General features: G+C 42.0%; 2 protein-coding genes and 2 long non-coding RNA genes across 5 annotated transcripts in view; 1 reads left to right on the plus strand and 3 right to left on the minus strand.

Annotated features, from left to right (window-relative positions):
- The window catches only part of LOC147187187 (uncharacterized), a 56,679-nt gene extending 45,366 nt beyond the window's left edge, over nt 1–11,313 (minus strand). Inside the window, exons 1-4 of one of the 2 annotated variants that reach the window (XR_015099032.1) lie at nt 11,175–11,313; nt 8,781–8,941; nt 8,342–8,421; nt 7,342–7,422 (exon numbers count right to left, since the gene is read on the minus strand). This is a non-coding gene — a long non-coding RNA (uncharacterized LOC147187187). The remainder of the gene's footprint in view (nt 1–7,341; nt 7,423–8,341; nt 8,422–8,780; nt 8,942–11,174) is intronic. The other variant, XR_015099033.1, reaches the window with a different exon arrangement.
- On the plus strand, nt 11,218–16,113 carry insig1 (insulin induced gene 1). The gene is made up of 5 exons (XM_086102287.1): nt 11,218–11,560; nt 12,740–12,864; nt 12,987–13,153; nt 13,661–13,760; nt 14,275–16,113. Exons 1-5 carry the CDS (start codon nt 11,218–11,220, stop codon nt 14,302–14,304), a joined length of 765 nt encoding a protein of 254 aa, XP_085958413.1. The 3' UTR covers nt 14,305–16,113.
- Nucleotides 16,111–23,366, minus strand: LOC147187190 (uncharacterized). Its single transcript, XR_015099034.1, has 3 exons — nt 23,302–23,366; nt 16,306–16,375; nt 16,111–16,204 (listed from the first exon to the last, which is right to left on the minus strand). It is a non-coding gene; the product is annotated as an uncharacterized LOC147187190 (long non-coding RNA).
- Nucleotides 23,367–23,382: 16 nt separating this feature from the next.
- LOC147187191 (uncharacterized) overlaps nt 23,383–24,343 on the minus strand; it is a 29,954-nt gene continuing 28,993 nt past the window's right edge. Inside the window, exon 4 of the transcript XR_015099037.1 lies at nt 23,383–23,471. The gene's annotated coding sequence lies outside the window, so the exon portion shown is untranslated. The remainder of the gene's footprint in view (nt 23,472–24,343) is intronic.

Below are 24,343 nucleotides of genomic sequence, written 5' to 3' on the forward strand. Positions count from 1 at the left end.
TGATTCAATAATTCATTCGATTCGATACGGAACTTGCAGGGGTTGCCCCTCGGGCCCTAATTATTTAAACGCTACCCTCTGCACATGTGCGCAGTCAGACTTGGAGGAGTAGCTGGCACCAACACGGACAAACACGGGCTATGGGAAGTTTTACTTGGACTTGCTTGACGCTTGTTGGATAAATCTAAAGTAATTGGCGCTCACGGCAAAGCCAAATTCAAATGCCAAATTAGTTGTAGGACATCGGCGTATCATCTCAGAGGAAAATAGCCAACGGGGCTTTAAACATCAAATGCCAGAGTCACTTTCAGACTTTATCTTACAGGACAATAACTGTATTCAACGACCAAAGACAGATAACTGTGTTAGAAGAGAATCCGAAATATCCTTCCTATTTGATGATTTGACACCAAGTCCAAGATTTTATTCATGTAAACATCTGTTTGAAGCTCTTGAATAAAATAGTAGAAGGTAGAGAGTAGAAGTAGAAGTTCAAGTGAATTCCATGAAGTGGCTGAAATACGATGTCCTGCAAATGACGAGAGCTCCTCGTAATCAGTCGTGTTTGTTCAGGAGGTGTTGCTCGAGAAAGACAGACACATCGGTCTTTGCCCTCCCTCCTGGATGAATTCCTGCAATGCCTCTCGTTGAATGAAAAAGCCTGCGTGTGGGCGTGTGCGAGATCCTTCTTTTTATACGCGTCGCGAACAAAAAAGGCTATGCGGGTGAATAGATGATCCCTAAAATAGACGGTGGGTCGGCGGCCATTGAATCAAAGGCGGGCAAGCTTGAGATCATCATAGGGAGGCACTCTGCGTGGAGATCAAAAGTAGGACATATGTGCACCTGTTGCTTCACAAAGCATTCTGGGAAACGTGGCCTGGGGCTAACGCGAGCATGGAAACCCACAGGGGGAAATTGGTTTCAAGATAGTTAGACATACAGCAAACCCCTAATTGTGCGAGGAATTAAAACAGTGCCTACTTGCAAGAAAAAAAGCAGTCATGTTTTTTTCCCCCGAAATAAAGTCCTCACATAACAATATTGAAGTACCGTATTTTCCGCACGATAAAGCGCTTCGGAGTCTAAGGCGCACCGTCAATGAATGGCCTATTTTAAAACTGTTTTCATATATAGGGCATTATAAGGCGCAGTCCCGGGGCGCTTGTGTCTTGCGCCTGTAATGGGCAGCGATTCTTATTCTTATTGAACAGAAGCTACAATAGTGGCTGCAGTTGCATTATTCATCCACTAGGTGGAGCGGCACTAAAGGGAATACAATAAGATAAGATAAGATAAAAGAAAAACCTTTATTAGTCTCGCAATGGAGAAATTCCCAATTCACAGCAGCAAAGGTATGAAAGGAAGAAGTAGAACAACAAAATATAGGAGCTGCTGGAAAGGCAGCCACTCACGCCGCGCCATTTTGAAGTCAAAATAACACAACACAACACGTAGGACACAGACAGTCGTGCAATCTTCACCGCTTTCCTGCATACACTTTGTTGTCTGAAGCAGTTGTAGATGAAAGAGGAGAGGATCAAAGTGTCCTTTCACCAGTGGATCAGAGACGTCATGCTGAAAATGTGCCCACGTCGGCTACAAGCTAAGTTTTGAAAGCAAACGCGAAGCTGTAGCGTCCATTGACGAAAAAGAGATTGGCTCACATCTCCTGTCCCATGTAAATCCACTTCAATTCCAAGCCGCGACTCCCAGTTCCAAATCCGCATCGGCGCTCCGCGCTAACGCTCCTTTCTTCTCATCGTGGGCTCCTCAAGCCTTACATCCATCCGGCCGCGGACCGTTCAACAGCACCCATCTCTCCGCTGAACAAAGCGGGGCTGTGAAAAATGCTGCCCATTACAGGCGCAAGACACAAGCGCCCGGACCGTCCAGCAACGACAGTCAAATGGCGCCGACATTCCTCCCAGTCAAAAACAGTGCCGGTATGCCCACGCTGCCGAGAAGGCGCAACCACCGAGCACAGAGTCTCCTCCTTGATGAATGTCGTGACCAAAAAATGCTGAAAAAAGTCCACATCGGGTCCACGCGACGTAACAACAAACACAAAGTGACAAAACAAACCAAAAAACAACAAAAAAAGCAAGGCTCATGAGAGCACTTGCCGACGGCTGCCTACTCGGGCGGCGATACAATACAATACAACTTTATTTATACGAAGCATTCACAACCGATGCAACTGTAACAAAGCGCTTTACAGTACATTTAGAATACTACGTCCAAGAAATCCGAATATCGATCCATGTAGAAGGCGCATCGGATTATACGGCGCACTGTCGGCCTTTGAGAAATTTGAATGCTTTTTAGCTGCGGAAAATACGGTTAATTTAACAAGTTAAACAAAGGAAGAAAGTCAAATTGAAAGCACACCCCCGTCTGCGGAAAACGACTTTCCGTATCGGCTAGCCAATACGCCATATGCATGCGTATCAACCAGCAAAAATGTCCACAATACTGCCCAGAGCAAAGCACACTATCTGGAGGAGACAACGGTCGGCCCTCCCTCTTGAACTTTGCGATTCCTTTTCAGCAAGCACAAATGTCAAATCCTTGACGCTGATTAGTTTCGGATAAGTAAATATTGACAGATTGATTTGCCGCTCTCCTTTCTGACGACTTATTTCCTTTTCCTGGACAAAGACAACCATGCCTTGGAGGCAAGGTTTACACAGAACGTGGCGCTAATTTGTTTTGCCGACCGGGGCCAAATAGAATCAGGAAGAGAGACATGAAAATCTACTTAGCTGTTTTTAACGATTCAAGTCAAGTACAAGTCTATTGTCAAACTTACTACGTACTAGTCTTATTTTTGTGGGAGCTTGATTCAAATACCATTTCTGGCCTTTGTGATTTTATCCCCACAAGACAGCAGAAGATGAACATTTTGGGGAGTAGGGTGTCAATTACCTGAGGGGGGGAGGGGTTAGGCTATTTGCGGAAGGGACTGGTCCACATCACTGCAAATAAAGCAAACAACGTCATGCCGCACGACGCACCTAAATAGATTAAAGCTCTCATTGAAGTTATTAGTTGCACCTGCAACATTTCTCAAGGAGCTTCCGCTTCACCAGAGTGGACAAAATCATCCATCCTATTGAATATTTTAGTTATTAGAAGGAAGAAAAAAAACGACTGCAGGGTAACATCAGACCTTGTCCTTGTATTTCCTTGCATTGTATTTTTTTTTTAAATTGAAGCAAATGCGAGCCAGAGCTTTGCCAAGGATTTCTCCAGTTAATCTTGTGACATAATCCGAAAATGGTAAGCGAATCCCACAAACGTAAAAAGTACATATATTTCCAGAAAAACGTATAAACGGAAAACGCTGGCAACACAAAACCAAGAAAAGCCAATATGGAAAAAATAAAATAAAAGTTGCAAATCGCAAGGGAATTTTGATACCCGAGAATACACAACACAAAATGGCAAAAGTTCAATTGCACGAAATTTAAATAATCCACGAATAACAAGAAATCCCAAAATACTTCCTAAACAAGAAAACTTCAGAAACAAGAGTGACTCTAACAATGAACGAGGCGTCTAGAAAATTTCTCTTGAGTAAACAGCAATCAAGGTCAATAATCCGACAGCGACTAAGCACCTTGGCGGTCCTTAAATACATGGCAAGTCTTGATTCGGAACGAGAAACAGGTGCACCACGGAAGAGGAACGCCCTCCACTCCAGCTGGTGCGGAAAACAAAGATGGAGCAGAATATGACACCATGTTGGCTTTCAAGAATTAAAATACACTGCGGCAAAATGTCCTTTAGCACCAAACTTGCAATGTAATAAGCCCAAGCATGAACCAGAGGATCAGTTTTCCAATGCTCGACACTGAATCTGTCTGATCGGTTCATAACAGTTAAACCTTGCCACCCTTTTGAATACATTTTAAAAGCGGCTTGGTTCATTCTCACCCATCTCAAGGACTTAACTCAACTAATCTTGTAAATCATATTAGCACTCGGACACGTTGTGCTGATGACTTTTTTCAACTCTTTTTCTTCTCCTCCCTCCTTGCTCAATATTTGATGGCGATGATTAATGAAGCCCATACTAGATTTCACCTTTGGACAAAAAAAAAGCACATGCCCTTCACCGTCATTCAGCGGCATTAAACGGGCCATTTGTTATTATTGGCAGTGATCAAGGGCAACCAAATTTTTAGTAAACAATTTTTTTAGGTCAACATCAAAATGAACACATTAAAATAGGAGCCATAAATTTCATCTCTGCACATTTGACAATAAAGTTGGACTTGATACTTGATAATTGTAATAATATTGTACGAAATGACCAACTGAAAAGCAGGTGTTGAGGATACTATATTTGAAAGACCACACACACTGTGTACATGGGGCGGCATGGTGAACAAAAGGTTAGACCTGAAAATGGATGACTCAAAAAAAAAAAAAAAAGATGACTTATAGGGGAACCCTGTGGTACACACACTCTCAAAATCTTAAAATCTGAATCTAACCAATAAAAGACCGCCAATAAAAATGTGATAACGCAACTCATGTTTCAGTGATATGTCCTCCTTAATAATGCTCCCATAATTTTCTCTCTCCTTTGAATTGGTTTAAAGTGTACATAGAGTCAACACGATCCAATTGTATTTTCTTTTTTGAGTGTATGTATTTAAACAAAAAAAAAAAAAAAAAGAGAGAAATGAGATATCTGCTCGCGTTACGGAGGGATCTTTTTCCAATCAAATTACTGACGTCAGCAGCCACACTTCACACTGACAGTTAGCTTTTTGATATGTATATTACTGTCAATTATCATCCCGGTTTCACTCGCCCATTATCCGCAATTAGACCACAAGAGAACTTTTGTAATAATTGCCCGCCCTCTCTGGATAGATGAATTTGCATTTTCGCTCGTGGTCCCCCTCCAAGGCAGAAAATCTATTAGGCCAATGAGGGACAATTGGCTTTAAAAGGATCCCGCTGATGACGGAGTGCTTGTACTGCTGCTGTGTATGTGTACGTGTAAATGTGGGTGGCCGATAATTTCTGTTGAAGTGATGTGTTTGTATTTTGTCAGTTCGCCGCCACCACATTTGACAATGAAGTAGTCATCGACGTTTTCACTCTTGTTTTAGGCCACTGTAAATGATGAGATGTGCCAGAAAAGTTCTAGGACCGATATGATGAATAATGGCAGTTTCTGGCATGTGCGAAATGTGCAGCACACTACGATGAATTAACCCTTTCATCCACCAAGAATTATAACATGTAACATGATAACATCATAAGCTGTCCATTGTAGTAACCGCTGTCCCTGAAAGGGTTTACAAAAATACATATGAAATGGTTTTGTCCTGTAAATTATATACTTGTAAATGCAAACAGCAAGAGTTGAACAAGTACGTTGCGGCAGACTGTATTTTTGCTTTTTATGCTGCAAACCGGCGCCCACACACAATCAAACTATGACATGCGAGAGAAAGAGTGCTTTGCGAAGCAGCCACAGAAACAAAAGGTGAATACCCCACAGGGGATTATTTGGGAGGGGAAAACCTGTAGCTTGGAGTTGAAATTAAATTTGGTTTGGGACGTCAGTCCTGAAACTTTTCTGACAGACACGATGGTAAATATGTTGTGACATTATTGCAAAAGCAAGCTTTTCTCCGACTGTGAAGCTGTTGTGCTCCGATGGCTGAGCAAGTGTATCTGCGTCGACGGGTAATATCTATACACTCCAGCAGTCAGTGATTGCGCACACATACACTCACTCTTCCCTGACCTATGCGGCGTGTTATTGTCAACAACTTCATGATGGAATTATTCCTGGTAACAATCTACTTTTAATGCAAACACAAACACAGAAAAAAAAGAATAATACGAGTCAATGGATGTCAACATTTGTACATGAGGAACCTTTTTGATTCCATGTGATATATGACTCATGTAAGGCAATTTGTATCATGTTTTCGGTGTTTGTTTATGTATAATTAATCCATATTTTGCTTTATTTGTATCTATTTTACAGTGATTTCTTTTTTGATGGCGCTTTTGATAATAAATAATTCGATTTTTTTTTTCATCATCTAATCTAGTTTTAGTTCGGTCTATTTTCATTATCAGTCAAACCAAACTGAGTGCCATGTTTCTTATTCATGTCCAGGATTTACTTAATCATATTTTGTCATAAATATTTCTCCCATGTGTGCTTGTACGTACTGTATTTACTTTACCCGTTTATTGTTGTTTATAGGTGGGTTATTTTATTTACTGTAATGTGTGTGTGCCATCTGCTGGTGGTTTATATAAAAAAGGTCACTTCAGGATTGCTGCACACTGTGCTGGTGACACATGAACTCCAACTACCCAAACAAGCAGCTTGATAACAACCAAACTTTCCCTAAAATGCCCTTTTTCCACTTTAGCGTTTTTTGTTTTGTTTTTACTGCTTGATAGATAAGACAGCTGGCCACATAGATAAATAAGGAGCTAGCTAGATAGCTAGCTAGCTAGATAGATAGATAGCTAGATAGATAGCTAGCTAGCTAGCTAGATAGCTAGCTAGCTAGATAGATAGATAGACACAGTAGCTAAATAGATAGATGGAACTAGAGAGCCGAAAAGACAGTTTCCCGTAAAGCCACAAACCACTTTTATTCTCTGTGACAACTGTCTTTGGAAGCATGATGTTAAACATTAAACCAGACGAGGCCCACACATCAGATTCTGAATCTGATTTGTTGGCCGACTGTGCAAAACACAAGGAATTGATTTCCCCGTTACGACCCGACCACAGAGGTGATATTAGGTGAATGTGATAATGCAATTTATTCATGATTAACAGTGTTGCCTCAGGTACCTTGAAAAAGTAATCTAATTGCCGATTACTCCTTTCAAAGTAAGTTAGTCACTTTACCGATTACTTGATTTGAAAGTGCCTGATTTAGACTTTGACGATTACTTGACTTTGAAAAGTAAGCGTACAGTTACTTTTTTAGCTGCATTCTATCACTGCATCAGACAAATCAAGCAGGATGCGTACTGTACATGTTATCAGACACAACTTATGATGAACACAATAACACAATACGAACCATACTTACGGATATGATCCGTTGCACTTGCTAAACTAATTTATCGGCGAATTTAGCAGTATCCTAACTTAGCTCACAACTGTTAGGTATGACGCGGATTTACCTTTCTACCATCATTTTTAAACCTGGCATTGGATTTTTCAAATCAGCATCTATTATATGGGAGTTAACAACTGCTAACGGCCTGGTAAAATATAAGATATGATTAAATGACAGATTGGTTGTCTTCTTCAGTGTGATTGGCGGAAAAACTAACCTTTGCAGCCTTCTGGTGATGAGCGAGGATGCCGATTGGCTGTTTAGGAGGTGTTCCGTTGCGGTTTCTTATGTCCGTGCACTGGAATAGAATAGAACTTTTGTGTACACAGGCTGCATAAACACACAGAGGTTACTGCAGTCATATCACCTGTCCGCTCATTCGTTGCAGCTTATGCAACAGTTCACTCACACGGCGACTCATTCCAACTATTGACATGCAGTTTTTTGCTCTGTTTTCAAGAGCAATACGTGCTTTGGGTGACGTCGGAAATTCTAAAAGGTCCCACTAAACAAAAGTTGTATCATTACACAAGAATAAAAATTCAATTCCCTTATGGAAATCAGAAGCTGTGGGAGATGAGCAGCTTGAGGTTTCTCACCGAAATCTTGACGACAACATTCAAGAGTTTAGCATGCACGCGATAAGATAAACAGCTGCTACCGACACCGAACCTCACACAGTTTGAATACTACCATGAACCAGTGTTATGCTGGTCACTTCCAAAATATAGTTGAATATGATATACGGCATTACTTGTTGCTGTCATCTGTCCGTCTACAACATTTTTTTTGTTTTAAAAATAGCAGGCTAATGAAAGGGAGACAGACACCTTGTGGATGCTTTGGCCATTCTATGTGACTAAAACAATTAATTTTGTGGGCTAATAGCTAACCAGCATAAACTCTAAGTATACAAGAAGCAGCAATGCGATAAAATATTACGCTTTTATCATTAGTCAATTCTTTTGGTTGAAAAAAAAAAACAAGCTTGCTAGCTAGCTAGCTATTTTAGCGCTTGTGTAGCAAAGTGATGGATCATTTTGACATCCGAGGTAACGAATATATTTACACGAGTAATCCACTATGCTTCACAAAGGATTTGAATGTTTTCCTTCCCAGTTTACTCGCAGCATTGAGGTTGAGGAAAAAAAAATTGTTTGATGGATCAATTTAGCAAAGCTTCTCTGGCAGGCCTCCCTGTGTTAGCGGCGTCTCACCCCCGCTAATCTTCACCGCGCTGATGTGCTGCTCATTTGAAGCGTGGCGGCTTCCTGTCTTTTCTTCTTCTTGATCATCCCTTTAAAAAAAAAAACACGTAGCATTTCCACGCTAACTATAAGGAATAAACTTTAAGGAATAAACAATGATTAGCATCACAAAGGCCTGGCGTGTATATAACATATATTTTGATGTGTGGTTTTTGGGGGGGGGGATTTTTTCTTCAGATTCGATTTTTGCTGAATGAGCCGTACACAATTGACTTCAATTGATAGCCAAATGGAAATGCCACACAACATTTGGTTTGTTTTGAGGTCACGATGGTACAATGACATACTTTACATGTACTGTACATGCCGTAGCACTGATAAGCAATCATTCTCTCCACTGCCAAGAATGAGAACGAGAGCAAAATATTCAATAGGAGGGAAGACTTACACTTTCCTGTCCTGAGGCGGAAAAACATATTAAGGTCAGATTTCTGCCACGGCGTAGTTGTAGTAGTCACATGCAGCTATTCTTTTGCTATGCTCCACTGTTTTACACTTTTGGTGTAGTGCAGAGGCTCCAGTGAATTCTCGGGGTGAGCATACGGACAGCTGAAATGAGAAAAAAAAAAAAAAAAGAAATATGACTGATATGGAAGACTGGAAAAGTGGAAAGAATGTTTGAGAAAAGGCTGGGAGTGAGGCCAAGCATTTTTTTTCTTCATAAAAGCCGGGAGTAAAAAAAAAAAGAAAATAAACCAGTTTAGCCACACAACTTTGAGAATAGAAGACAAACATTGGGACCTTCGCTATGCTCATCATGCAGCACAAAACTGTGACATTTATACTTCACCTCTTTCTAGCATTTCTAAGAAAAGCCATTCTGCTTGCCCTGGAACAAATCTTAAGCGCTCGAATGAAATGAGAGTCTGGGCTTGGCGGGTATGCAGCACAAACATCCAGAATCCCATTCAGGAAGCGTACCACAAGGAATAAAACTGCGGATTTATCTCTAAAATGGAACGATGACACGGTTTACAACTCCAACTAAGAAAGTCAGCAGAATGAAACAAGCTCCCTCGCTTGTGCAGGCACGGTCCTTTGAGACCAGATGTGGCACAATCGTCGAATGCTAATACGGGTGAGCTGAAAAAGTCACACCTCCGTGCTTACAGAGACATTTTGACTTTTAAAATGGGAGTTCTCTTAACCCGATTTCTCTCTTTATGAAGCCTCTGACAACGAATGTTCATCAGAAATGTTACAAAGAAAGACAGCAGCTCAGCATCTTTCCTAATATTAGCAGGTTACTTCCTGGGTGATGAGACAAATGAGACCATGAAAATAGTTTTGTTGTGACTAAAAGGTGGAACAAAACAAAAGGATCAAGAAATCGTAGGTTGCTGAATTTGTATTGGTGGCCGACTTTATTGATGTGTTGTTCCGTATGAACTGTTTGGTATGACACAGACAGGGGTGGGGGTCATGTGATCATATAGAAATGGGCCATCTCCTTGCAAAAACATGTTTCCCTGTCATTGCTGAATAAAGGACATGGCCCGGGCGTTGAACTCGCATTCTAGGATGTGCAGCCTGACACGCACGCCACACCTCCCTGTAAACTCTCCTGTAGTTCAACAACAAGAGCGGCTTGACACCACATCGTACCACTGACCTCGTTCACAAAAGGCTGCTAAACTATAAAAGGTATGTGTGTGTGCGTGCGTGTGTGGGAGATACAGCAGTTGGTCTGCAGAGGAATAGGACCGTTTTACCATAGGTATGTGCACATTTTGTCTGTTTGTTGTGCAACTAATTTTGGCCAAATGCTTTATTTGTGGGAAAATTGAGAAATAAAATTGATGGCTAAGTATGCAAATGTTAACAGAAGTGAAAACGGAAAAAAATCCTAGTTCGACACCTTTGGCAGGTCTGTTACAATTTTTTAAAGGTTGCTTTTATTTCTTGATAAATGGCGTGCGATACCATTCACGGATGGTACATTTAAAACTATATTCTATTACATCAAAATCACTATTTCGATTAAAATGGGTTTTCGTTACAACCCTAATTTATATCAAGACTCAAAAATAAGCGATTTGGGCTGGCAAAATTTGCATTCTGGGTCTCATCACAACAAACTGGACAGTAAAATTGAGAGTCAACAGCAGTTGTCCCAAAAAACGCTGCACTAGACGCGAGCACGTCAGTCACATCACCTTTCACTGGTCGTCGGAGGTCAAGGCAAACTCTGTGCTTCCTAAATCGCACCAGCTAGCTAAGTAACTAGCTTCGACTTTGTGAATGGATTCTTTATTCTGAAAATAGCTGAGGATAGGTTCCACGGGTAAAAAAAAGATGAACTGTTGTTGTGGGTGTCATTGTATTGCATTTTCTTAACTTTCAAAATTCAAATCAAATCGCAATTTTTTAATTTTTTTTTTTACATTTTTGTTGGAGTTGATGGCGTGTTCCGACTTCCGTTTCTCCCCCCGCCCCCTTCTGTTGTTGTGGCACAGGGGAAGGTGGGGTGAAGTGACGTCACCTCACACACCGCCCTCTGATTGGCCCCTTTTGCTCACCCGACACAGCTGTCTGTGGTGGTGTTGTCTGACGGAGAGAGAAGCTGTTTATCTGTTTACCACCAAGACGTGTTTTATAGATCTCCCTTTTCATCTCTCCTCGCTACCGTGCTGACAATAATGTGAAGAAACTACTACATGGTGGTGGGAAAAAAAAGATTATAACCAAAAACTGGCGAGTGCAAGACTGGAGCGAGAGATCAAGGTAACGCTCTCAACGATTGTGTTGGTCGTAACGTCACGATGCAATGTGTTTGTCTTACTTTGTTTTTGATTTAACCTTTTCTTTTTCTTCTTTAGTGCCAAATGTCCACCCTGGAGGAGCACTATTGGAGCTGCTCCCGTGCGCCGCAGTTGGAACGCGAACACTCGTCGACGTCGTCTGCGGCCAACTGGTTAGCATCCAAAGGCGAGGAAATGATGTCAATCATCACATCGGTGCTGGGCAGCGCCTACAGCTCGCTGCACCGCCACCGGACGGTCAACTTGATCCGCCGTGGCCTGGTGCTCTTCGCCGTGGGGGTCATCCTCGCCCTGGTGCTCAACTTGCTGCAAATCCAACGCAACGTCACGCTCTTCCCCGAGGAGGTGATGACCACCTTGTTCTCGTCCGCCTGGTGGATTCCACCGTGCTGCGGCACCGGGGCAGGTGAGTTGCGGTTGTTGTTGTTATAATAAACTACATTCAAATCACCTGGGTTGGCTGCTGTGTTCCATATTAAAGTGGAAGTAAATCAGACATTGTTCAACATGGCGTGCGTGACTTTTACAACACTTTCGAAACGATCAACTATTGTGGAAGAGGTCACTTGCGGAATCGTGGGGCAATGATTCATCCCATGGCAACGTTGTTGATGGACATTATATAAGTTGTCCTCCCGGGCTTTTTTTATGGTGGGCTTTTATCAGTTTGTAAGACACGTAAGGGTTAAAGGGACCTCACGTAGTGCCTATTCGATATCCTCGTCTCCCATTGGCTGCCGCGAGCAGGACGTGAGGCGACCCGCGAGCTCATTGGTTAGAGTCATAACGGGTGACTGCAGGGGCGGGTCTTTGGAGGGAAAGGCTTTGTTTGAAGGGAAAGAGACGGGAAGTGGGGTGGGACAAAGTGAATGTTTTTGCCATTGTTTTTCGTCAAGTACGGTCTGTTAGTTTACCTTTTCAGGGCCCACGACACTTGAACTAGCAGTGAACAAGCTGCAAAACTATGCGTTTGACTTGAAAAATAAATAGTACATGTGATTTTGATGGTTTTCGAATGAGTTGTATCTCCCACGTCAACCCAATTTTACATAGCCAGGCATAATACTCTCTTCGAGTGTGAAAAGGTTGAATAATAATTACGAGTATCTACAACGGAGAGGTATGGCCTTAAAAATCACCTAAATCTGATTTCTGATTGTAACTGACTGTGGTTTCCCCTGCTTTGTTTGTATAAAAAGTCATTACAATGACGTCAGCAGAAAAAGTCATTGTAATGACGTCATTCAAAATAAATGTTGCTTTAAAGGCGTATTTTTCCTTGCATTTGCTTCCACAAAAATAAAATAAAAGCTTCCATAGTGTGGCAAAATGAAATACTTTTGCAGCATCTGGAATGGCGACTGATTCCCTTCCACTGGGCTACTTTTTTGGCTTTGGCGAAACAAAAAAATTGCGCCACTTGATTCATGTAAAGTTCACAGATGTGTTCAGATTAGAAATAAGTGTGTCATGTTACTTCTTCATCTTAATGTGTCTGCTCAGCAAGTAACACCGCTGCGATAGCAATATTTTTTGCTTGTCTTATGAATTGTTGTTCCTTTTTTTTTTCCTCTCACCCCCGCAGCGGTAGTGGGTCTGCTGTACCCGTGCCTAGACAGCCATCTTGGTGAGCCCCACAAGTTTAAGCGGGAATGGGCCAGCGTCATGAGGTGCATCGCCGTCTTTGTGGGCATCAACCACGCCAGCGTTGTATCCTTCCAGCAACAGTTGCCAATTAACATGAATGTCCTATCGTAAACTTCCAGGAGGCGCTTGTCGGTTGTACAAATATTTGAGGCTCAATTTGTCCCTAACCTGGCGCTCCGAAACAGAAACTGGACATTGACAACAGCGTGCAGCTGTCGCTCACCCTGGCCGCCCTGTCGCTGGGCCTGTGGTGGACCTTCGACCGCTCGCGTAGCGGCTTCGGCTTGGGCGTCACCACGGCCTTCCTCGCCACGGTTTTTACCCAGCTGCTGGTGTACAACGGCGTCTATCAGTACGTAAACACACAGGAACAAATTTAAAGTCGGAATTTATGAAAAGAGAACACAATACACCTTGGAAGCGAGCGCGGTATGCTAAGTAGCACATAGCAACATTACATCCAATTTAGATGAAGAGAACACGATAGCACAGTGAGGGAAACACGGTCAGGAGCCACGCGTCGCTTCTAAAGATAACATTCATAAGAGCTCCACCACATTCCAAGTGACCTTCATAAGAACGCAGAACTGTCAGGGGACCATGTCAACATAGTTCACATTAGAAGAAGAGAGAGCTCGGTGAACACGCGAGGAAATGCATCGCAACCGCACACCCGAGTGAATCGTTTACGGGAAGAGGAAACAGGGTAGCGCGGAAGCAGAGTGCAACGTCAACATCCAAAGTTACCTTTTGTGAGAAGAGAACGTATGCATTGTTTTCTCCTCTCTTGATTTCTCCCCCCCCCCCCCCAACTGTGTCAGCAAGATAATCATTTAACTGCGTCTTGGTGTGATTGCAGGTACACATCTCCCGACTTCCTGTACGTGCGCTCCTGGCTGCCGTGTATTTTCTTCTCTGGTGGCGTCACCGTGGGAAACATCGGCCGCCAGCTGGCAATGGTACGTCATCCTGGTGGCTGTTGTCCCCCCCCCCCCCCCCCCACCTGTTTTAAAACTCAAATTGATTAGGTTTTTCATTTTAAAACGGGGCGTTTGGGGCCGGATGACAAGCGGTCACTGCGGTAACCGCTACCACCACCCGAAAATGTAGCTTGTTTCTAGGTATCAGACATCATTTTTACTGGAGCACAGCTGTACATTTACGAGAAAAGTGATTGTGTCATTCACACGTTAACCCTTTCATGCACCAATCTATTCTTGTAACATTCCGGCTATTTCTGAAACGATCCCCTTAATCCCAATTTTTTGCCAGTTCGTTCACGCTGTGCAGCTTGGAATTTCTTGGGCTAATAACCAAATGAAATGATTGTTGTTATTTCGGGTTCGCCACTCATGTGCAAATTTTTTTTTTGCACCTCGGGCCACCCGTTTTACGACTTTTATTCTCATCGTGTACAGCGTAGTTGTTGTTTTTTTCATGCGTCTGAACATAATTTGACATTTCCTCCCACAGGCCGGAGTGGAGAAGCCGCATAGCGACTGAAGGCAAACATCACCAAAAGACCCCCCCCCCCTAAAAAAAACACTTGTGTGGTTTGAGGGAAGAAAAAAAAAAGCCTTTTGTCCAGTGTGCCATGTGACCTTGCAGAGGCACCGCCCAGCCCACCCCAACGAAGGAAATGACAGGACACACTTTGCCTCTTAGTCTTTTTTTTCTTCTAATTTTACTTCAAAGCTGGTTTGACTTGACAACGATCTTTTAAAAGGGAAACATTCTGGATTTCTTTCTGGCACGTGATGACTTCAAACCCTTTTGGGGGGGACTTTGCATACTTTTTTGCCTGCCTTTTTTCTTTCATTCTTTTAAGTGACTGTACCATACAACGCGCAGGAATGAGGAGCAACAGGAAATTTACGCAGGAGTGCCAATTTGGCTAGTACATGACTAGCATCGCATCTGAAAAAAAAACATGTGCTGTGTTTCCTTATGTGCTTCAAGCTACTCCAGCATCGTGACAAGAGACAAACGCTGCTTTGCATCAGCCAGTCTCGAGTGTGACGCCGGGACACATTTTGCGTTTTCTATACACTTGCGAGATTGCATCAGAAGTGTTTAAAAAAAAAAAACAACAGCAAGATTGTATCAGAAGTGTTTAAAAAAAAAATTGGCCTCAGAATTTCCTGCTGTGGTTCCGATTTAATTAGCTGGTGTTGTATAACTAATCAGCCAGCGTCATTCTCAGTCAGACACCAGCAAATAGCCAGTATTACAGGAATAGCCGAAAACTCAGAAACTAGTCAGTGTACGGAGGGAACGAAAGTCAGATATTAGCCGATGTCAAAGAAACGGAACACATAAAGGAGCATCAATGTGCAATGGAATTTAGAAATTGGCTGATAAGACTGTGTCAGTGGAATAAATGTTGGCAGACATTTGATGATGCAGAAAAACAGAAGGAAGTATTCTGCTTCAGGGACCAGACATCAGCCGATATCTGGGAAATTTAAACCAGAAAAGAAACAGAATATTGGAATTTCAATAACAGATCACAAAAAGGTGACCGGTGCAAGTAAAATAGAACCCCAAAATTGAAACTAGAGAAATTAGCCAGTGTCAAGCTGAAGTAGAAATTGTTAGCTAGCTACAAGTTGCAGAGACCAGAATTTAGCCTGTACCGGAGGAGTGGCCCCAGAAATGAGCTGGCGTCAGAAGAGCAAATGTCGAAACTAAGCCAGTATTCGGGGGAGAAGGGTGTCATGGAAGTCAGGCCGTAATTGGTCTTGGTGTCATCGGAGCCCTAGAGATGAACTAGGGGAGCGAAAGAAGCCAATGACGTATTGGAGGGCAAGGCTCCAGGAACTAGCCAGTATCCAAAGAATGGCTTTCTAGATGACAGATGATGTTCATCTGTCAAGTGTTTGTTTGTTTTTTTGGAAAGGGGCCGAAGAGGATTTTTTTTTGTTGCAATCTGTGATTGCCTGTGTTTTGAAATTATTGTGTTATAGCTCGAAGGTGACGCTTTTTATCAACTGTTGCGTGGGTTGGGATAATGGACTTGGACGCATACATTCAGGTGTTGATAACCGTCAGTCAATTTGGGGAAAGGAAGTGCGGTCGGTGTACGCGCACAGGCCAATTCCTTTTTATTTATTATTTCTGACATGTCGGACATCGGGATGCTTAATTGAACTGGTGTCAAAGTGTATTCTGACACATTTCCGAAGGATTTTTTAGTAGAGGTGGAGGAAGAAGCTTTACTTTGGTTCGGGAGGTGACGTTGCACCTCGTTCATGCTCTTCTCTAAACGCATTTTTTTTAACGTTACCTGAAATAAACTGCATCTGGAAATGACGACTGGTGTGTTTATTCAGGGATGGAAGAAGGGGAATTGCGGTGATGGTCAATGCAGCCGCATTTCATCTCAGGGTCCCCTTTTGTGGAGCTGAAAGTGAAGAGAAAATATTTGGATTGGACAACAGAAACGTGCTGGCAGAATCCCATTTTGGGGGATAAAGAATATCACATGTAGCGATGTTACGTTACCACTAGATGTCAGCATTGATCCTCAACTCGGCCCTGGACTCACTCATCGCAGGCATCGTGGACACTCCCCCTAACGGAGAGACGAGGAATGACACACAATACGTCACATTACATTAAGCAGTACATATTTCCATTACACATAAAAAGATAACGCGAGTGACGTCACTCTGTGGTCAGACTGTCAACGCTTAACGCCTGTTGTATGATGTGACAAAAAAAAATGCTTATATGCTTCTTAGACCAGAAAAGTGTGTGGACTATACACGAGGGGTGTCAAACTCGTTTTTTGTCGTGGGCCACATTGTAGTTACGGTTTCCCTTGGAGGGCCGTTATGAATTTTGGGAAACCATAAAAATGTTTAATCCCCTCTACATATTACATACACAGCGCACAACAAATTGATCAAGAACTATTTTTACAATCAGAAGTCAATTATAATGACTGTTATTGCAGATTACATATGATAATTCGAAATTTTAGTTCAGACTCTAGCAAGCACCGTGGAACTTGACATGCTTGATTTGCTTTCGCGGGCCACATAAAAGGGTGTGGCGGGCCAGATCTGGCACCCGGGCCTTGACTTTGACACCCGTAGTACAGTATAGACAAACATTTATTGACTTTCTTCATTTAGTTTATAACTGCTTGTTCACTTTCTTGTTGAATAACCTGCACTTTAAACAAAAAAGGTTGAGTGAACTCAAAATTTCAAGCCAACACATTTTGATCACTTTACGTTGGCCGACTTTTGAAGTTCTGCTCATGTGAAAATTGGCTTTCCCGCATTTCGGCGAAGAAATACGATTTTACATAACGAATCGTCCCTTGGATTGTCTCTCCCCCACCCCCAAACTTAAAAGATTCGTAGTAGAAAAAGTACAAACAACTCGGAAAATTGTTTTGGAGCAAACTGCTTGCTTGCTTCGCAAAAATTCCATCGAACAAATGTGAGGGGGAAAAAAGCGCTTGCTGTTTTTTTAAATTGGACTCCATTACGCATGCGCGCTCAAGCCAACTCGGCCAAAGTGAGCACGCGAGCACCACATGCGCCACTGTGCGTGTGTGTGTTAAAGCAACTCAGGTGCAGCCGAGGTGAAAGGGGGCTTCGTGGGGTGGCCGGCTCTATTTTAGCCGGACACGAGCGATGCCACACAGGGCGAAGAGGGCTCGGGTGACCGCTTTAGTGGCCCCGACCTCTGGGCGAGGCTCGGTCGACTTTGCGCCCGCAAATAACATAACTCGAATTGCTGTCATCCCACACGCCAAACACACACGAACGAGGTCACATTGTTAAGTACACCTCGGTGACCCAACGGACCGATTTGGTTTTCCAATGAAAGAAAGAAACAGACGGCATTTTTAAGACGAGGAAATAACGGCCACAAATGACGTATTTGCAATTCTATTCATCAAAACGGCTTTCCAATCGCTTTATTGGGTAAGAAGTACGAATACAGTTTCTTACAACTTCATCGTCGTTATTTTATCGGATTTGACAGATAATTTATCAGGTACGCCACTTTTAAAAAAAAAGCATTCTGTAACAAAATCATCCAACTTTTTGATATTGGTTGTGAAATCATCTGATTTTATTTGCCTATTTTCAAGCCACTTCAGTAGGTACATTCTTCTCGTGGTTTTAATGTGCTCCAATACAACAAAATTGCACTTTTTAGACATTAATATTGACGTTCAGCATTTATTTGTTTTACTTATAGATAGATAGATAGAAAAAAAGTCTGCCTGGCAACAGCAGCTAAAATGAAACGTGTGCAGATTTCTATTTGATTTGACTTTTGTTCCTATTTTTCCATGTTATGACACGAATGAAAATATTTCGATATTTTCCATGACGATGTACATTGTGACTGGCCACTTCATTAGGCACCCCCCCCCCCCACCAAATGAACTTCAATACAGAAATAGAGGGAAATCGCCCTTTTTAAAATCTCTGCTAATAACCAAATGAAATGATTGTTGTTATTTCGAGTTTTTTTTTTTGCACCTGCCCCCGCCCCCCTTCACCGGAAAGGGGGCGCTTGCAGAAAGTGGGGGACAGGTGCACGAGGCATGTGGACCATCCCAAGGCCGAAAAGCATTGAAGCCCCCCCCCCTCAGTCCACCGCGCCCCCCGCACCCCCCACCACAAACCACCCGTGCACGAGGACCCAGAAGGGCCACAGTGCAGCGCTGCAGGTGGACTGACATCAAAATAACGAACTCAGTCACTTTGTGGAAAAACGAACACCCCCCAAGCCCTCGATTTCTATTTCACACCATAAAAATAAAGTTAGATATAACTGAAATTGTAGCACGTTTGGCCATAAAATTATTTCCCCAGCGTTGTCATGAACACATTCAAAAGGTTTACAAATATTTGCATATCTTTAATTTCACTTTCAACCCCCCCCCCCCCCTCACAATAATATGGTTAAGAAATCCAAAATGTTAAATTGAGCATAGATTGCATTGCGGACATTTTTAAAAAATGTATTCATTTTTTGCAGCGTATTTTTCCACTATAATTATTTTAAATGCAATTACAGTATAGTGATAATTAACTTCCACTTCGAATATTTAAGTTTTTTTCCAGCGTTATAATTTACAATTTCAATTTTGGAGGACTGTAGAAAATCTTTTTTGAAGCATTTAATTGTTTATATATTTCTTTCTTAGTATGTGAAACTTACTAGAAAATGTTCAAATTGACATTTGTTTTTATAATGAATTTGCATTCCAAATGTTAACCACACGTTATTTTATAGTAAGCATTTTATATAGTTTCCCTTAATCTTTTAGTCCTCAATTTAAAATGAGAATCACAAATTAGCGTCAGGAGACTTTTTTTTTTTAATTTAGCAATCACGTGTTAAATATAAATTTCCTTTTCCAACACTAATCACGAATTAAGACTTTCCTGATGTGCGATTTTCCATCTGTTCAGTCTCTCACTTCGCCGATTGGCCGGAAGCCGTCACGTGGTTACAACGCTGCTTTATCTTGACCTTTTTCCCCCCCTTCTTTGCACTACAAGCGCTTACAAAAACCGCACTGTAATTTACGTCCTAATATGACGTCACGACTCGGATGAAGAAATAAGTGCGAGTGCTTTTACAGCACAGAGAGAGGAGAGGGGCGCTTTCCCTCTCGGCCCTTTCCGGTTTCGAAGAACTTTTTAATCCTTGTGATCGCTGTGCCGTGGCAAAATCTCCTTTCAATCAGGAGTGTTTCTTAAAAGTCACTTCGGTTGCGTGAGCACAAACAACAAAACGCCTCGACCACCCCGAGCGAGCAATTAAGGCCCGAGGGTTCTTTGGATGAAGCCTCAAATTGAAATGGCTCGCCCACAGCGTCACTAATGACAGTACAAAACGCCCATCAACATTTCTTATTATTTACTTATTATAAGTAAATATATATATGCCCAAGTTGTTCAAATTTGTTTTCTTAAAAACATTCCCGTTAACAACTCCGATTTATCTTTTGGTCGTGTTAAATTAAAACTACAGTTAAATAAGTAAACAGTGCCAAGAATGTAACAATAATTTTTTTTTTCGTTGTTGTGCTACATTATAAGAGAAAAAGTCATTTTAGTGGACTAGAATTTGTTTTTGTTGTTTTAAATTGTAAGCACTATAACCCTCCTACCCAAATAAATAAATACATATTTTTTTTAAAGCCCATGCGGTGTACGAGAATTCATTGCAGTTGACCTTTTTAATTCGGTTTTAAGGTCATCTTTAGCGTAACCATCCATCCATCCATTTTCCGAACCGCTTAATCCTCACTAGGGTCGCGGGGGGTGCTGGAGCCCATCCCAGCCATCTTCGGGCAGATCTTTAGCGTAACCATTTTTACCATTTCAACAACACGAAATGTGTCTAAAATAAGTACTTGTCATATCATTGAAAATTTGCAAGCCTTTCTCCCCCCTTCTTCCGAATAATTGGACAACGACGGCGGGTCTGACCCCGCAGTGTCAGAACACTTCCGGGTTCGGACAGGCACACAAAAGGAAATCACACATGAGGTGCAACCGTAGAGAGAGGGGCGGTTTTGTGTGTGCATGTATGTGCGTGTCTGTTTGGGAAGGGGGGGGGGTGAGGGGTAGGGAGGGTCTTTCGCATAAAGGCAGCGGAAGCAGCAGGATTTGGGGGTGACCCCTGCAATGGTGATATCTCACAAACCGTACTCCCATTTCTTAAGCGGGGGTGGGGGGGGGGGAGGGTTGGGGCTGTGTATGTGTGTTGGGAGGGGGGGGGGGTTGGGGATGTGTATGTGTGTTGGGAGGGGGGGGGCGCTCAAGACGACGTCCATTCACAAATCTTCCTTGTGTGTAGGCGTCACCTTTTGTAGTGTACTAGTACTACTACTACAACACACACATACAAAAATATGTACACTCACACACACACGCACACTCACGTGCACACGCACATGCGCGCGAGCGCACGCACGCGCGCGCGCGCGCACACACACAGACAGCCGCTTCTGAAAGTGGGTTATGGGAGCTGAAGGACACCGCGCATGCGCAGACGATGTGTGTACTCCAACAGAGTAGCGCTGCATGCCAATTGGCTGCACCCAAAAAATATTTGACTGCACTTTTGGAGGCGCTAACACACACGCACACAATAAAACAGATATCATGTCACCGCGTATTATTATTATTTTTTTTTTTACAGTCAATTACCAATGTTGCAGTTTGAATTGAATTTAATAATTAAAATCATAATCATAATAATTCAACCATGCGTGGAAGGCAGCAGCCAGACTGTCTTCATTACCGGAAAAAAAAAAAAGGTCTTCAAGTAATAAGTATTTTTAGAACTGTGTGCAGTGGTACTTGACAGAATGTTTGTCATGATAGTAGAGAGATTTTTTATTTTGGGCGGGGGTTTACTTGCTGTAAAAAGTTTGAGATGAGATTCATACAATGACAAAAACGGGATTTCCAGTTCCTTTGCTTTTTTTTATTCTGCTATTCCATGTAAAAATGACACAAAGAGATGCCAAAAAAGCCTCGTTTTAAATCTTCATTTTGACTGTCACTTTTGAAAATGATGTCATAAATCATCAACATGTCGTCACACATATATTTGAAGTCCAGTGCTTTGTGAAAATGTCACTAAAATGAATGCACACATTGCCCGAAAGCAAAAAAAGATATATCTTGGGAAGTCTGGCTGTTAGTCTTGAATTGGACTATTCATTGGAGAAATGACACACATGTATTTTTTTTTTTAAACAACAAATGTATTTAAATTTGAGTCTTGATTTGGACACTTTGTGAAACTGGGACATCCACGTTGCTGTTCTTTTTTTTTTTTTTTCCTTTTTCTTAAATGTAATCATGATGAAAATGCCACCAAAATGGGTACACAACAATGTCACATTTTAAATTTGACGTCATCTTCATTTTGACTGCAAGTGGAGGAAAAAGCCTCTAAAATCGATGTACATATATTGACAAAAAATTCATTAAAAGTATAGTTTGCCATCTCATGTAGTGACTTTTCTACCCCCCCCCCAAAAAAAAATTACAAGTATGTGTTTTCATTTTAAAGTGTAATTTGTAGTTTTGATTTGGACTATTCATAAACATGGCACAAAAAACTTGGATGCATGTGTTGCTCTAATGCCAATTTTTTTTAAATTATTTTTTTTCAAGCTTAAGCTTGACCACCATCTTGAAAAATGACACTAAAATGGCAGCACGGGTTCCTCCTCTAATTATATACTGTATCTACAAAAGTTGAGTTCTCTACGTCTTCATTTTGACTTGATGGAAATGAAACCACACTTGATGCACATTTTCCTAAAATGGGTCTTCTTGATGTTGACTCGTCGGAGTGAAAAAGGCCCATTAAAATGGAAGCATTTGTTTCTTTCATGCCAAAAGTCCATTTTAAACTTCTAAGAGTGACAGAAAAACATTGTAAAGTGTGATTTTTAGTGTCGCCTTAAGAAAGTGAGACAGAAACAAGAACCTACCCTGCCAGAGATCCATTTTCCAAGCCTAATTTTTATTCTTCATTTGATTATTCCTAAGAGAAAAATGACCAATGACAGATGCAGCTGTTCATAAAAAGGAAAACAACAATTTCCAATGTCATTTTTTTTTTTGTCTTAAGGTTGATCCCCCCCCCCCCTTTGTGATTATATATTCCCATTGTGATTCAAAAAACGCATTTGGTCAAGTTTTGAGTCTTCTGATTTGCTTCTATATTTCTACTCGGACGAATATTTGAAGTCTACTTTGGGGTCTTCGTGTTAAGTTTTCTTGTGAAAACGACACCGAGTTGTGATATTGACTGACAACCATTTTTAAAAATCATACTCCTGCTACCCTCCCGCCACCCCCTCCCCCCTCCCCGCGTCATTAAGGTGTCTATGTCAATGTAGCAATACAGTATTTACATTGATGGAAAACAACACGACTCAAAACTTTCTCGTCTGAAGCCATTTCGTCTTCACCTGGTGACATTTTCAGAAAGATTCAACCCCGAGAGTCCAAACTAGACTGTTGGAACATGGCGTCGTGTGGAACTGCTCAAGTGTAGTTTCGAGTTTTGAGAAAAGATAAGCGGAATATGAATAAAAAGACTTCTTTCTTTTTTTTTTAAATAACCGTTGGTGCGTTTGTAAATATTGTAATTCTCTTTTCTGGAGAAACAAGTCCGCCGTCGTGTTGCCCCCATTGTGTGCTGCTCATTTAGCGCCTTCCTTCCACTCGCAGCGTGACAACAGTGTGTGAGCGCGTGCGTGTGTGAGAGCGCGTGTACGTGTGCGTGTGTGTGTGTGTGAGTGTGCAATCTGAATTCAAATGGAGCTTGAAAGAGTGCAAGTATGGCACGATTCCACATCATTCGGGCAACATCCAGACCCCCCAAAAATGCAACAATTTGTATGGTAACTAGATCCACAGGTCCTAAAAGATGCATACAGAAATGAGGTGAGGAAGTAGAATCAAGTGAATGAGGTGCCACACTCACCCTTCTTTAGATGAGCTCTCCTCCCCAGAAGTGTGCTCTCTCCTCGGCTCGGACGGTCCAGTGTGACCCCCCGCCCCCCTCCCTCCCACCACCACCACCACCACCGCCGCTCCCCTGCCCCGGGCAGCTCGGCGCAAGCGTGTGTCGTCCGTGCTGAGAGGAGGACTACTCTGCACAAAAAAAGAAAAAAGTTGGTCGGCAAAAGTTAGCCCCAAAAGTTTTATCTTTGGTGGGGAGGGACGGGGTGTGTGTGGGTGTGGGGGGGGGGCTCCCTGCATGTCGGTTTGCATCAGTGGTTTCCTTTTAAAAGGGGATATGGACCACAGTCCAGCGTGGGAATACTTGGGAGAGGGAAAAAAACAAAATAAACACAGTCAACTTTTTGAGTTGACTGGAAAGAGTCTTCTCAACAAAGCTTGACATTTCTAGAACAAATAAAAAATATACATAAATGAGGTGAACAGGTAAGATCAAATGTTTTCTCACTCATCCATTGTGGGACTTAATTGATACAAGGTCGAAAACAAGGGCTCCTTAAACGTAAATACATTTTTTGTAACTTACAAATGGATGTGATATAAAACAAACAAACAAAATAAATGTCTACAACATGTTTATTTTGCTTTTTTTTTCCCCCTTCAATATTTCTGTTTTGCTCACTCAGGCAACCTATGGCTCAGGGGCCATTTTACGGCCGAGAACCATATTTAATCCGGCCCGCAATGCCATTCCAAAAAGAAAGAGGGGAAGCGTTCAACCAACAAATACTCATAATATTCAAAAATAAAAATGAGTTACATTGTTTTTATTTTGGTTTCTTATCTATCATATGCCCGACAAACTTATAAATCTAAGCGACACCTAATGGGTTCCACATGAATGACATCATGTTATGTTTCACACATTTTTGTTTAATTTGGAATTATTTCGGCCAATTTTAAATTATTGTGGGATATTTTTGTCTTGCTGTCTTGGCTGATTTCTGTTCATAGGCAACCTATGGCTTGTGAGCCAGAGAAAAGGCCCAGCTGCAGCACTTGAC

This window comes from Hippocampus guttulatus, chromosome 21, assembly GCF_054856545.1.
Source record: "Hippocampus guttulatus isolate MCC_2025c chromosome 21, RoL_Hgut_1.0, whole genome shotgun sequence".
Classification (NCBI taxonomy): domain Eukaryota; kingdom Metazoa; phylum Chordata; class Actinopteri; order Syngnathiformes; family Syngnathidae; genus Hippocampus; species Hippocampus guttulatus.